Raw genomic sequence first — 14,176 nt, forward strand, 5'->3', positions numbered from 1 at the left:
TTTTGCAGACGGCGTGTCGAATTTTTCGTAAACGGAGCGCGCGTGCGCGTTTCTTTGGGGCGGTGTGAAACGTGGTAGATACAATAATGGCAGCATTGCAAGATTTGTTCAGCTTTTTAACAGTTATAAAATTGGAAACTATCTTTTCCAGTAGCCGTAGCGTACGTAAATTATGCGAGCACGATCTTTGTTCATAGCTCTTGGCCAGTAGATAGCGTAATATCCAGGACAACCATTAGCCGTATGTGCCGTCAAACGAAATTGCAAAGTTCGTAAGGTAAGTGCAGTTTCGGCGTTTTCCTTTCGTTGCTATCAACAAAAACCGTTTGTTCAAGCCAGGGCCTATGCTTTTTAATGTTTCTTTTTAGACCCAGGTATAACTGGGTATTTTCTCGGTTAACATGTTTTAAGCTTATTCTTACACGGTCATGATAATGGAGAATGGGCCCACTTTTAGCTCTTCGAATGTTTGAGTCATTGTTTTCTTTCAATTTGACATTCAGTAATCATAGATCGGATAGGCTTCTCAGTCGAACGGCGGGCAAATCGTCAGGAGCAGTTTAAAACCCAAATTAAAAGTCGGTCAGGTCAAGTTCACTGGAGGAAAGATGTCTACGTCTGAAACTACTGAACGGAAAGGCAAGTACTTCAAGGCCGTCGTCAACACGCCCACTGCTGGTCTCACCAAACCCAAGGATGGGACCACACCTCGACCACTCCCAGTCCTTCAGCCCAGGAAATACCGCCCTGTAGACCGAGCACCAGGCCCACCCAAGACGGGCCCGGTACCCACGGGGGAAACTACGGCGTCTGTCCCTGGCGGTGATACCGATGAGGTACCGACTATCCTCGGCAAGTTGGAGGAGATGACGCCTGGTGCCAAATGTGGAGGGGCAGCACGTTGTGGGGATGACGTCAGGAACCTGACCAAACTCCTGTTCAACAGGTAACTTTGACGTTTGAGTAAAGCTGTCCCTCCCTGGTTGTGATATATGCTCGTTTCTAACATGACATGTAATACCAGGGACACTGTTAATATGCCTCCGTATTTGCTCCCTTTTATTTCAATGTCTCATGGTCTTATTTCAATTTCACTCTTGTCATAAATCTTTCATTTATTGACCTTGTGTATAACTTGATACATACATTGCAAACGGAAATAAAACGGAGTAAAAAAAACAAGTAGTTTCACAACTAAGTTCCGAGCATCAGTCTGAGATATTATGTCAAGTTTCTGAACTTCAGAACAGAAGTGTAATAGCTTTGGATAAATTGCGGGGAAAAAAAGCAAACAGGTGTACATCTTGGAAACTCATGCGTTGTACTGAACTTCCCAACGTATTTACAATATTTGAAAGTTTGACATGTACATGTATCTTTTCACAGGAACTTGTCTGGGTTGCTGAGTGGAAACAACAAACTTGAAGACATTGCTATTATTCAGACAATATTCAGTGCCAACAATGTACCTCAGCCAGAAGTCATGGATGTCGCAGATCCCGCCTTATCAGCTCATCAACGCACGCCTCCCCAAAAAGAAGTTTCTCTGTCTGTTTCATCGGCCAAGCCCAAACCAGTCTCTACCACTGTGTCAGACCACGCGCAGTTCGGCCAGTCCACGGGTGCGCTGGTGGTGACGAATCGCACTTACAGCCCGCTGTCGGTGCAAGGCAAACAAAGGGTAGTCCTGATGCCAATGAAGTCGGACGGCGAAGACAAGCCTCCACCATCGAGTGAGAAGGATACAACGGGTCCAGCCGAGCGAAGAGTTGTTGGGCGCCAGAGGATGGTGGACATGTACCCGATGCGGTTGCCCAAGCTCTCCGTTCAGCAAAGAGAAACAGGAAACAGAAGTAGTTGCGAGCTGGAAAGTGGAGCGCAAGATCAAGACACGGTTTGCTGTGGGACCACGAATTTAAAGAGATCCAGATGTAGGCAACAGATGTCCAAGTCAACAGGCTCAACAGAAGCAAGTGAGAATGTTTTTGAAATCCTTGTTTCAGACCATATGAAAAATGGGAAGTTTGGTAACCCCATAGAGCTGCATGTACATAAAGCTCTGTGGGTATAAACCCAAATCTCATTCAAAGCCTAGAATCACAAATAAAATCAACATTCTAAAATTGTACCGGGCAAGTTCAGTCAAGTATCACTACTTAATTAGTGGTTGGTTTGTGAGGCACCCAGCGCATGTGCATAAAAGTTGAAGACTTGCGAACGACCCTAGTCCACCATTGACAGGTCTTAGGCTGAAGGGGAGAAAAGGTGGCCATAGGAAGGACAAAATAGCACAAATAGAAGTGAAAATGGTCATTTACTAGTGACAGACTGTTTCTCTGGCATTTTTTTTAATAACTGGTCCTCTCTGCACCGTACTAAATAGCGACCAATGATGCGACTGACCTCAATAGGCTGGTCGCGAATTGTTGACTAGATAGTCCAACCATTGTCAACTAGCGTGCGTCCGGTCAGAGTTACTCCAATTATGCTTAAATACGGTCGTTGGTAGAACTTGCTCACTGCTTTTGTGAATTTTCAAGTTCCAAATGTGAATAGGAGAGGATTTTGAGTGCCTGTTGAGTGTATCCTGTGCCATTTTGAACTTAAGTTTTGATGTTTACATTGACTCGTATCTCGTCCTTAAGATTTGAAATATCCCTTCCTGTCCTTGGGGCATTATTACATCTTTCTCAAACTTACACCCACCTTTGTCCCCAGCGACTCACTCTACGGGGAAGCCTGTCTTCTACCCGGGTTCACGCAACCTGACACTCGTTCGCCGACGAGGGCATCGCACAACCCCTAGAGCTGGCTCCCCGATGCCCTCGCTGCGGAAACCCCTCCCACCAATCCGGAGGCGGCACCACTCCGACATCTGCACCGTCTGCCCCGAGGTGCATGACTGGAAGGGGTTAGCCAGAAATCCCCGCTGGTACCCGACGGCCAAGACCGAAGGCGGCAGGCAGTGCCCGTGCGTGAGACAAACGGACTCGGTGACAAGACCCAGTGCCGAGGGCCAGGACGACTTCGTGAGGGACACTGAGCAAGAGGAAAAGGTTGAGGTTGAAGAAGACCATGAGGTTCAGTTTGGGGAGGACTTAGAGAAAGGCTGTGAGAAGCCCGTCAAACCGGCCGAGGAAGCAGAAGAAAAAAGTAACTGGTTTCCAGAGAGGAGCATTGCAGTGCAAGAGAGTGATGTATCAGTTGGGGATGAGGCAGAGAAGACAAAAGGTAATAACTTCAATATATAGGATCACATCCATGTGTCATTTTTGATGCTGAGATGCTGGGTGACTGTCAATTTCCAAATCTGCACACTGACACTAAGCATTCTGAAGGAATGTTTAAAAGCTCTGGCAAACGTGTCACCAAGGGTTCCTGGTAGAGTTTGTCAAATTTGTTCTTTTGCGTTTAACATTATTTCTTCTTAATTCAGATGAAAGTTCTGGCATTGAGAAGAGCCCAGAGTGTGATGCCATTGTACGCGCTCACAGCCAGTGGCTGACGGCCGGCACTTCGTTGCTTAGTGGCGAGAAAGACGACGAGTTGCATGAACCAAAAACAAGAATACCGGTACCTGATGACAGTCATCTCCAACGGAGACTGATGATGGAGGGATTGGACTTCGAGTGCGACAGCTCGACGGAAAGCACGTTTGAGGATGATAACACACTCCTACAAGCTGTCCTTTTGCGCAACCACGCCCTGAATTATGGCGTAGTTTTTGAGTCAGGTGACCCGAACCCGTGGACAGAGTTCAAAAGTCAGTGTTCTGAGAAACCTGACAGTAGAAATCAGCCCGTAGGGAAAAGGAAGCCCAAACACTTCGATGACCGGAACAGGATTCTGAATACCTGCGCACATCTTCAAGGAAGACACGAGGCTGATGAGAGAACTAGTGAAGCAACTCATCAAGGTGAAAGATGGGGGTGTCAGATGTCTGTAATAACTCCCAAATCTGAGGTCATTATGACATCAAGAGGTCAACAGAAGGTCGTCAACAGCAGTCTGGTGGCCGTCGGTAGAGGCCAAAGTTTGAGCAATGCCAAAAGTGGCGAGGAGTGTAGATGTGTCCACTCGGAAGAAGTGGCGAAGGAGGATTCCTCCCTGGAAACCCTTTTGAAGCGTGAGATGAACAGATACATGCACTCCCTGCGTCACGACACGGCCAGGGAGAAGCACCAGAAGGCCTCCACCTCGGCCCAGAACATCCCAGTGAAGGTGCAGAACCTTACTGCAGTCAGTCGGCCCATCACAGCTGACGTGTCGAGTGGCGCCGCAGCCTTGACCAAGGCTGTCGGCTTCATCCCAAGCCTGTCGCGAAACGAGTATGAGAGCTTGTGTCGGAAGACCACCGTTAACCAGCCAGCTCGGTTCCTGGCGAGGGCTCCCCTTGCCCTACCGTCCATCACTGGTAACCCCAGTGAGATGCTGCGCATCACGAGATTCAACGGCGAGGTGAAAGGGATGCAGTTAGCAAGACAACGAGAGAGGAAGAACAAGAAATGACGCAATTCCTATTGGAAAGGCATTTCATTTAATATGGACCAAAAAAATCCCTTTTTGACGGCATCGAACCTTGGTCATTTGGTTGGAAATTTGAAGCCGTTCCATGGCATTCATTTCTCTCCCAGTTTTTGAGTGATGATTCGAATGTGAGATGTCCAGGTACGTCTAGATGCACTAAGTCGGACGGCGTGAGCTTGAGTTTTTTCGACAACGAGGTAACTTTTGCCAATCACAGTGATTGGAATTCACTTTGCAAGAGTGGAGAGCCAGGGGTGACAAAGTGGAACAAAATATTTTTGCTTTTGCAAAATTTGTAGACATAATCCACGCTCCCAAGAATGGGATGTCGTCTGACGTACATGTATGTAGTCTTCAAGTAATGCATTGCAGTCAAATTTCAGTGCAGAGATGTAGCTAAAGAAGGCAGAAAGGACGTCAGGGGCACTGTTTGGGGACTTCTGAGGGCATTACTTAGTTTGTCTTGGAATACATTCCAAACAAAAGCAAATAAGCACCCTTTAATCGAAGATGGGTACAGAACTTGTATTTTATCGTATTTGTAGTTCTTCTTTATCGTTTGCATTATTGGTCATGATAACCGTGAACTACATTTGCTTCAGAGGGTATAATTTACATCATTTTTTTAAACTATGAAAGACACAAATGTTGCTCGCTGCTGATTTGATGAAGTAATTTATAATTGTATAGAGTACCGAAGTGAATACATCACGCGCACAATTAGTGTGTAAAAGGCATTAGCGCGAGAACCAGTGCGTGAACTCCATTCGTTTGCACTGCACTTTCTGGTTCACAGTTACGTCACACTTCTGTACTCTTTACCCTAGAAAATGTTCAGTAATTTCATTGAAAACACAATGTTTATAGACATGTACGTAGGAATAATTGTCAAAAGTTTATTCCAATGCACTTGCATCAAATGAACGATTATCTCAAACGAAGAGAGAGATAAGCGATAAGAAAAATGGTTCCACGATTTCACAAGGATCAGTTTTTTTTCTCAAATACAAGCGGCGAGTTAGAGACACACTCGTTTAACACCATGTATGCAATTTGAAATAATACTGAATTGAACTGAACACAAGCTTACAGCAATACAACACTAGTCATCACTGGCCATCCAAATAAAATATTTTGTTTACACCTAGCACAAGCAGCAGTGATTGCACCGAGACTGGTCACGTTTTCAACCTACATGTACAGTCACTATCTTGTTTCAAAATACCTTTGCAGCAGATGTGAAATGATTTCGATAAAAGGTGGAGTAAAAAAAAAAAGCTCATATTGATCACAGTTCCATTGGTCACGCCATGCGCAACGCAGACGCATGAAAAAAGCATATTTTCTTTTTTACGAACAAGATATATTAATTCATGGTGAACAAGACATCATTCACTTAACGGTGGAACCGGTGTTAAGCATGTTGTCCCCCTCAAAACAAATAAGTATACTTCTGCAAGAACATTCACTACTTTCTAAACCTCAGAATCATCTGTGTTTTCTTCTACCTTTATGTAGCAGAACACGTTACCTCGGCAGAATCAACACTCCAAAGCGAACAAAATAAATAAGCCTAATGCCATACAAGCTGTGTATCAGAAATCTAAACATTACGGGTGATGAAACAATTTCAAAACTACGATTTTTGAACTTATGCAAAGATGCCACCTTTCCACCATTCGTCAAATTTTCTAATTAGATGAAGAACGCTAAGCTTAACCTTACAAGTATCAACAGTTAAAAAATTATGTATTCGGGAAAAAGATGTTTTCATGCACTACAACAGTACATCAATAAACATCCCTCAAAAATTTCCTTATCAGTTGGACACCTGAAAAAGTCTAATTACTATTCAAATATTCACAATTACTCATAATAATAATAATCAAGCCACAAAGTACAACTGAGTGACTGGATAATTCAATAGATAAGATACATGTACATATACAGGAACCAAGTTCTCCTTTAAGAGTTACATGTACAGTAAGTTTCACTTCCTAATGCATCACTTAACCCAATTGGAGCCCATCTGCGATTTACTTTTAACCAATTCATGACACACATTAGGCAATCAGTTTTACACCTTTTGATTAAAGCCTGGTGACCTCTATAGTAACGCGTCTAATTTACAGTGCCGAGTACAGACACCAGACTTTTGCCACAGGTAAAAATACTTTGACTGGTGGGGTTTCTTGGTGGATATTCTTGCGATTGGTGGATTACATAGATAACTTATGAATATGCATCAGCTGCAAAAATAAAAATGGCCGACTTGAAAGGGAAATCCTGTACCGTTTCAAAGAGATTTCTGTGTGACATTTTGCAACACAAATGACAACTATTTACAAATGATACCTTTGGTAATGTAGGATTTGTTGTGCCGTACAAGTGCACACTGGAGTCACGCTGCCTCAAAACAAAACTATTTTGTTCAACACATTATACATGTAGATATTAGAGACTATTGCACTGAGTATATATATATACCTTTTATACATTGAAATATTTGTAACACAACTGAAATAACTTAATATAAATAGATAAAATAAAATTATATTAAATACATTCTTTTTCATGTGTTGGTCATGTATCTGTCACACCACACGATGTCCAATTTCCATTGCACATGGAGACACATTAATGACTTGTCCATACTGTTTTTTTATTTTGAAAGAGAAAAGAAAAATGGTATGCATATCACCTACTGGGTTCTTTCCAAGCAATTCACGTTTCATTGCTCGAGGTCCAATTTCATTTTAATCGCTTGGCAAAACCAAGCCAAGGTTCCTTGCAAGTTCAATTAAGACTGTTCACCTTCTGTGTTTTTTTGGTTTTTTTTCGAGCAGAAAACTTCATGTTTAGCTAATGCTCTAACCATTTTGTCTGCTCCAGGGAGAAAGCTGTCTGAAGCTTTCTTAAAGATGCGGAAGTCCTCGAGATTTAAGGATGATGCTAGTGTGGACAGAATGATCAAAAGGTCTTTCACCTGTGTGGTTTACTTCCCTACCTTGGATAATGCATAGCTTCAACAGACCTTTATCACAACGCTGCCATGTTTGTCTTGTTCCCTATAGACAATGCCAATGCAAGTCCACATACCGGTTAACGGAAACAGACTACTCTCCCTCCCAGCCTCAGTTTGGTTTATACATTGCTCGGAATGGTAGACAAGCAAGACGGCTGCCCCACGATAGAGGTCTAGACTGTCAGTCAACGTGTTGATATCTGTATTCCCTTCATAACATCTGATCACTACTCATAGAAATGAAAATTCTTAGAAAATGCCAAAACAGTGAAATGTCAACATAGGGATGCAGGTGAAGTTCAGAGCCAAAATTCAGTTCATTTGTTGTCAAAATTGCAAGGTAACTTGTTTTCAATTCTTCACGATTTCACGATGACGTTAGGGATGGAAAGCCTTTGTTTTTTTTAGAAAGATTCATCAACTACTTGTTGCAGATTGGTAACTTCTTAACCACTTCGTGCCGATGCATTTTTCAACGATGGGGATGCTGGGCTGCATGTCTATCATTTTTTCCGCTTTCAAAATCCTTGAACAATTCATCATTCCATTTAACAGTCATTTATAGCCGCACGGAGTAATCTTTAGGCACTACTCTAAGTTGACAAGTGACCTTCATTGACGCCCGAAAATTTCAGCCAGGCCTGCAGCCTTGTAAACAGAGCCCAGATTGTGTGGTGTTATACAACTGTCTTTTGTTCACGAACCTGGCTCAGTGCACTGCTGACCTCTTTTCAATAGGAGCCAGATTAGCATGCAGCGGTGCTGTGTGGCTCATCGCTGCGGTGGTGGAGAGCTTTTGTCCCCGGTGGTAATCCGCTTGCTCTAAATACCCCAAACCCTGGTATACGGTTTCAAAATAACCTGGATTATCACCACTTTTGAGAGTGAAAAATGCCGGTAATGGCCAGCAGCCTGGTCTTTTGTTCGGAGTACGGTCTTTTGTTACAGGGCCCTGTTTCCTTTGTCCGAGTTCGGAGACCCAAGCCACACATATAAACCATACGGCTCCGATTTCGGAGTCCCCGGCTGGTAGTGGTTAAGCATACCCATCTTCTAGCCCATCATCTTTAGCTCTTTGGGGTGGTGATGATGGGATGAAACAAGTGGCTTTTAAAAACCAACCACCCCCCATCCTCCGCTTTGCCCCTCCCCCACTTGCTCTCCCCTCCTTGCACTTCTTGCCCACTAGACTTTATTCATGAGTCAGCTTGAAATTGAAAGTGAGGTAAACTTGTCATTTGGGGAACTTGAGAGTAGATATGAAAGCAATAGGACGACATTTCTCGACAAATTTGTACCAGTCCTTGTCTGCTCTGATGAAACAGTTAACATCTGTGATTGAACGAAGCATTTTTGAGCCAGATTTTCAAACACATTGAAAGGGGGCTTGGAAAACAAACCAGTCATAAAACAGTCTGGCACCATCCCATAACAGTCCGCAATTCATAAAAACGACTCAAGGAACAAGACTGAAAATAGCTTCCTCCTAAATAAGGTCTACTCATACCAAACAAGGAGCTCCTTCTCACAAGACCACAACAGCCGTTACATATTCCAGATTCAAAACTGAAAAACCCCCAATTCTCCTTCCGATTTGGCACTTTCCAAATGAGATGGGCAAACCTTTCCAATCACGAACGGTTATTGTGAAATGTCAAAGTACATAGCGCTGTCCTTGCTGATCTTTGAATCAAAATATAATTATCTTCAAACTCAGAGGTTTATTTCACTGAAGAAATATTCTTCCATTACTTCTGAGATCTTAGCCCTGTGTCTGATATCATTTTCCCTGCCAGCCATATTTGCCGATACCAAAACTGTTTCCACATGGAAAACCTGACTTAATAAACCTAGACCTGTACCCGATGTCCAATATCTTTTCACCCTGCATGCTAAATGTTAACCTTTATTGGGAAGGGTCTGTCAGTTAAAAGATGCATTACCGTTGGTCACGTCACTGATAGCCCGGCTCTTCCGATCTCCTCGTAAAGGCCCATCCGAAGACGTGGTTGCCACACAATCTGTGAAGACCTCGTCGGCATTGTCCTCGCTGAAGGACTGGGTCAACGGGGAGCCAATAGGGTCCGGACTGGCCACAGAGTGGTTGGCCGATGAGTGGAGCGTGCGAAGTGAGGACTCCGAGTGTCCTCGGGAGGTGGTCATGTGGGACTGGATGTCTTCCACCAAACGTTTGAACCGTCTGGAAGGACCTGACAAAAATTTCCCCTCAAAATTTAAAATTTGCTGGGTTGGAGTTAAAAATTGGTAAAAAACAATATTAAAACTCAATTGAAAGCGATTTCTTGGACAGTGCATGGACTCAAAGTTCAACACAGGTTGTGTGCATGTCCTCACCGACAGCTATCAAGGACAAAATGAGAGCACACAAGAGAAAAAAGGCTACCAGTAAAAATGTTATGTGTTGACTCGACATGACTGGTGGCCAGCTACTTTTTGCACAGCATGTATCCGATCACAGAGCCCTGTGAATTGGAAACTGATACTAATGTGCAGCGGGTCAAATGATACGAGGCAGGATGCTGAGTTAGCAACAGGGTGAGAGTGACCAAAGTTTCTGGCCACTAATTCTGTAAGCTGGCATTGCCTAGTACGTAATAGGGTAACAAAAACTAATATGGCCCACTGACCCAAGAGGTCAGGGGGAAACTAACCACTAATTGTGTAAGCAGGAAGAGGCAAAAAGGCGCCAAAAGCCAATACGGCCCACTGACCTGATATCAGGGTGAAGTGCACCACAAGGACGGGGTTTTCCTTCCCCGTGTCGCCATCCGAGTTGAGTATCTCCACGTGAAACTTCATCGGCTTAGCAAAGACGGCGCTGCTCCCGCCCCGCTTCAGCTCTGCCTTGAAGGCATGTGGCGAAAGCACACTATGACTCAGATCGTGAATCTGCACAGTAGAGAGTTAGAAAGTTTGAGTGAAGACCGTCGACCACTGGCAACTTTCCCTGGTAACCCATGCATTTAATAAATAAACTACATACCAGGCCAAACTGCCAATTTGTATTAAACAAATGGTCATCATTTGAACTTCCCTGAGTATTATGATGGAAAAGACAGAAGGAAAAATCAATCGCTTCCAGGCTCCACCAGGAGTAAGTGATAAATGACTGTGTTAACCACTTCATGCCGGGGCATTTTTCAATGTTGATGATGCTGGGCCGGCATGACTATCATTTTTTCCGTTTTCAAAATCCTTCAAAAATTCATCATTTCATTTAACGATTGTTTAAAGCCGTACCAAGTAATCTTTAGGCATTACTCTAAGTTGACAGGTGACCTTCACTGACGCCCGAGTATTTCAGCCAGGCCTGCAGCCTTGTAAACAGAGCCCAGATTGTGAGGTGTTGTACAACTGTCTTTTGTTCACAAACCTGGCTTAATGCACTGCTGACCTCTTTTCAATAGGGGCCAGATTAGTGTGCAGCGGTGCTGTGTGGCTCATCACCGCGGTGGTGGAGTGTTTTTGTCCCCGGTTGGTAATCCGCTCGCTCTCAATGCCCCAAACCCTGGTGTACGGTTTCAAAACAAGGCTGGATTATCACCACTTTTGAGAGTGAAAAATGTCGGTAATGGCCAGCAGCCTGGTCTTTTGTTCGGAGTACAGTCTTTTGTTACAGGGCCCTGTTTCCTTTGTCTGAGTTCGGAGACCCCTGCCACGCATATAAACCATACGTCTCCGATTCCGGAGTCCCCGGCAGGGAGTGGTTAAGTTACCACCGTTTATATCTAGCCAAGCAGTTGCTACTAAAGTGACCAATGCCATCAATTCTCTTTGTACTGGACTACACTGGAAAGTCTAGTCTTTCCGAAACTAAATCAGCTGCTTTTGCAGATTGCCAACCCCATTTCCTGCTTCCTCATTTCTAACGCTACATCTCTTTGACTCACCGACAGCAGAGCTTGTACGAGGTCTGCCTTGACAGAGCTGAAGGTCCGATCTCTGATAGCCATGGACAGCTCGTCCTCGCTGCGTTCGCTGGTGACCAGACTGCTGAACCACGACTTCTTAGACATTCTATTTGCCATGAGAAAATTGGCCGAGAGTCATTTTCTTCTGAAAACTAAAACCATGGTACAGAAACTTTGTTTTATGAAAATCTTGTCTCCCACCCATCTCAGGCATACAATGACTGATTATAACGAAACTTGGTCTATATATAGACAAATTCACGTTTTATAAAAAGGTTTAGCTCAATATGGGCGATTCACAATAGTGCGCCTCCATGAGTTTGCAACGCGCAGGCCCAACGCGCAGGCCAATCACAATGTGCGAAATCTGTCAACCCTTTCCAAACGTCCACTGGGTCAACAGATTTCGTGCACTTTGATTGGCCAACGCGTTGCAAATTCTTGGAGGCGCACTCTTGCGAATCGCCTGTATTGAACAATGCACTGAGTAATTATACCCACTGGTCTGTGACACCTTAATTCATGCATCAACACCTTTCCAAGTTCATGGTCCAAAAAAGCACTTTCGCATTTTGCAGGAGCAATTACCTGATATCAAAAATGCAAACTCACGTTTTCACTTACATCTGCACTGGGTGTACCCTGAACCCTCATACCGAGCTTGTAACTTACTCTGGCGAGCTGTCTGGCGTCAGTGTGCTCTCCTCCGAGTCCGTGGGCTGCATCATCTTCCGCCGGTGGAACCGCGGCGACCCCAGGATGCTGTTCTTGAGGCTGTTGAGACGCGCCCGCCACAATGACTGCTGCTGGGGTGGCTGTGGCTGCTGCAGCTGCTGTTGCTGCTGCTGCAGGTGTGGGGGATGGGGGCCGCTGGTGGGGCTACCGGGGGGCGTGGCATGGGCGGGGCTGTTGGTGATGGGCATCATGGCGCTGCTGGAGTGCTGGCGGGGCAGGTGGCGGGGGCTGTGCTGGGGGGAGGGCAGGGGGCTGTTGGTCACACTCCTGCTCCTGTTGAGAGAGAAACTCACATGGCATCCTAAAAGCACTCAAACAGGATCAGCACCAACTCACTGTGCCTCACAAACCTGTGGATGCCTGACCTGATTTACTTCAGAGAGCGTCCTAGAGAGGATCTTGTCATCTTTCAGTTATTGCATCATCTTTAAGCGACCGTAACTGAAAACTGAATCCCTCCCAAAGTGACCAATTAAACCTTTCCTCTACTTCACATCATCTCTTCTAACACACATCTGAACTCTTACCCTCTTTTCCCTTAATTAGCCAGCGCCAATCAAGTCAGGTTCCTTCATTACTCAGCAGCAAGTGATGTCTCAGGAAGTTCCCTATCTTCCACTCCAAGATTCTCATTTCTACCCTGATTCTTGGCCATCCTTCGACCCCTTCCTTGCTCTGTCAGTACTCATTTATCAACATCATGCTTCTTCATTATTTAGCAACAGTGAGGTCTAAGGGAGGTTCCATATCTTCCTTTCCAAGGTACAGATCCCAACACTTTCCATGCTCTAGTAGTCAATATTGTATTGCCTAAAGTTATGAGATTTCATTAGCTGTAGCACCCTAGATATATAGCTGCAGAATCCGAGGTGTATAGTTGTAGCACCCTAGGTGTAAAGCTTTGGCACCCAGGGTGAATAGCTGTAGCACCCTAGGTATATAGCTGTAGCACTCTAGGTGTATAGCTTTGGCACCCAGGGTGAATAGCTGTAGCGCCTAGGTGAATAGCTGTAGCACTCTAGGTGTATAGCTTTGGCACCCAGGGTGAATAGCTGTAGCACCCTAGGTGAATAGCTGTAGCACTCTAGGTGTATAGCTTTGGCACCCAGGGTGAATAGCTGTAGCACCCCAGGTTTATAGCTGTGGCACCCAAGGTGTAGTGTAGATTACATAAAATCTTCCTGGATTAGCGCAACTCAGCAATAAGCAAGGTCTCGAGACGGTCCCATATCTTTACATCCAATACTGTAAATTTCAACGCCTTCTCTGTTTCGAACACCCCTTTCTTTGCCTTAGTCAGCTAGTACTCACCCGCCATAGTTGTATGCCTGCAGGGCCCTCCTGGCTGGGGACACAGACAAATCGCCTGGGGGGTCTAGGGTTTTCCTCTCCGAGGAGCGTCTCCGGTAGGAGTCGACCCGCTTCCTGGGAGGGTCAGCTGCAGGGGGGGATGATGTTCCAAGGGTTAAAACAATGAGACAGAATTTGTTGGGATACCTAACCCCATGTACCAAAGTTGAGTCCAGAGCTTGGTCTTGGTTCTCCCTCTGTTAACATACGCTGACATTGATCAGAGCCAAAAGCTCTGGAAACCTATTTTGGACAAGGCTTCGCACACAAAGATGATAGGTCAGAAGGTCAAATTCAACAGAGGTGTTGGGAAAGGGAAAGATCCATGGCCCCAAGCCCTCTTTGGATGGATGCTTTGGCAGACCATAAGAAATGTGTGAATTGACAGAGAGTGACGGATGGACACTAACAAGTACCTGAATCTGAGCGTGATCTTGATGTCACCTCACTGTCGTCTTCAAAACTTGGCTTCCTCTGCTTTCGGTCCAGCAGCAACGAGTAAATTACCTTCTCTGAGTTGTGGCTGAAATTAGAGAACAAGTTTTATTAGCGAAGGGGTCAGGAGTGGAGAAGTGAAGAGGGAATGTTGAGACTGAACTTATCAGAC

The 14,176-nt window shown here is 44.9% G+C and overlaps 2 protein-coding genes across 3 annotated transcripts in view; one reads left to right on the plus strand and one right to left on the minus strand.

Moving 5' to 3' along the window:
• Positions 1–44: 44 nt before the first annotated feature.
• LOC110975003 (uncharacterized) lies at positions 45–6,811 on the plus strand. The gene is made up of 5 exons (XM_022227048.2): positions 45–277; positions 504–946; positions 1,387–1,973; positions 2,719–3,231; positions 3,437–6,811. The coding sequence occupies exons 2-5, from the start codon at positions 609–611 to the stop codon at positions 4,507–4,509; spliced, it is 2,511 nt and encodes an 836-aa protein (XP_022082740.2). The 5' UTR covers positions 45–277; positions 504–608; the 3' UTR covers positions 4,510–6,811.
• The window catches only part of LOC110975004 (serine/threonine-protein kinase BRSK2-like), a 33,388-nt gene continuing 24,615 nt past the window's right edge, over positions 5,404–14,176 (minus strand). The window contains exons 11-16 of one of the 2 annotated variants that reach the window (XM_087130484.1): positions 13,986–14,092; positions 13,531–13,657; positions 12,157–12,486; positions 11,464–11,590; positions 10,285–10,462; positions 5,404–9,762 (exon numbers count right to left, since the gene is read on the minus strand). In XM_087130484.1, the coding sequence (XP_086986610.1) occupies positions 9,476–9,762; positions 10,285–10,462; positions 11,464–11,590; positions 12,157–12,486; positions 13,531–13,657; positions 13,986–14,092 (1,156 nt within the window). In that variant the 3' untranslated portion in view covers positions 5,404–9,475. Of the gene's footprint in view, positions 9,763–10,284; positions 10,463–11,463; positions 11,591–12,156; positions 12,493–13,530; positions 13,658–13,985; positions 14,093–14,176 lie in introns of both variants that reach the window. The other variant, XM_022227050.2, reaches the window with a different exon arrangement.

This window comes from Acanthaster planci, linkage group LG20, assembly GCF_054643075.1.
Source record: "Acanthaster planci isolate LZ-2023a linkage group LG20, COTS_SCS, whole genome shotgun sequence".
Classification (NCBI taxonomy): domain Eukaryota; kingdom Metazoa; phylum Echinodermata; class Asteroidea; order Valvatida; family Acanthasteridae; genus Acanthaster; species Acanthaster planci.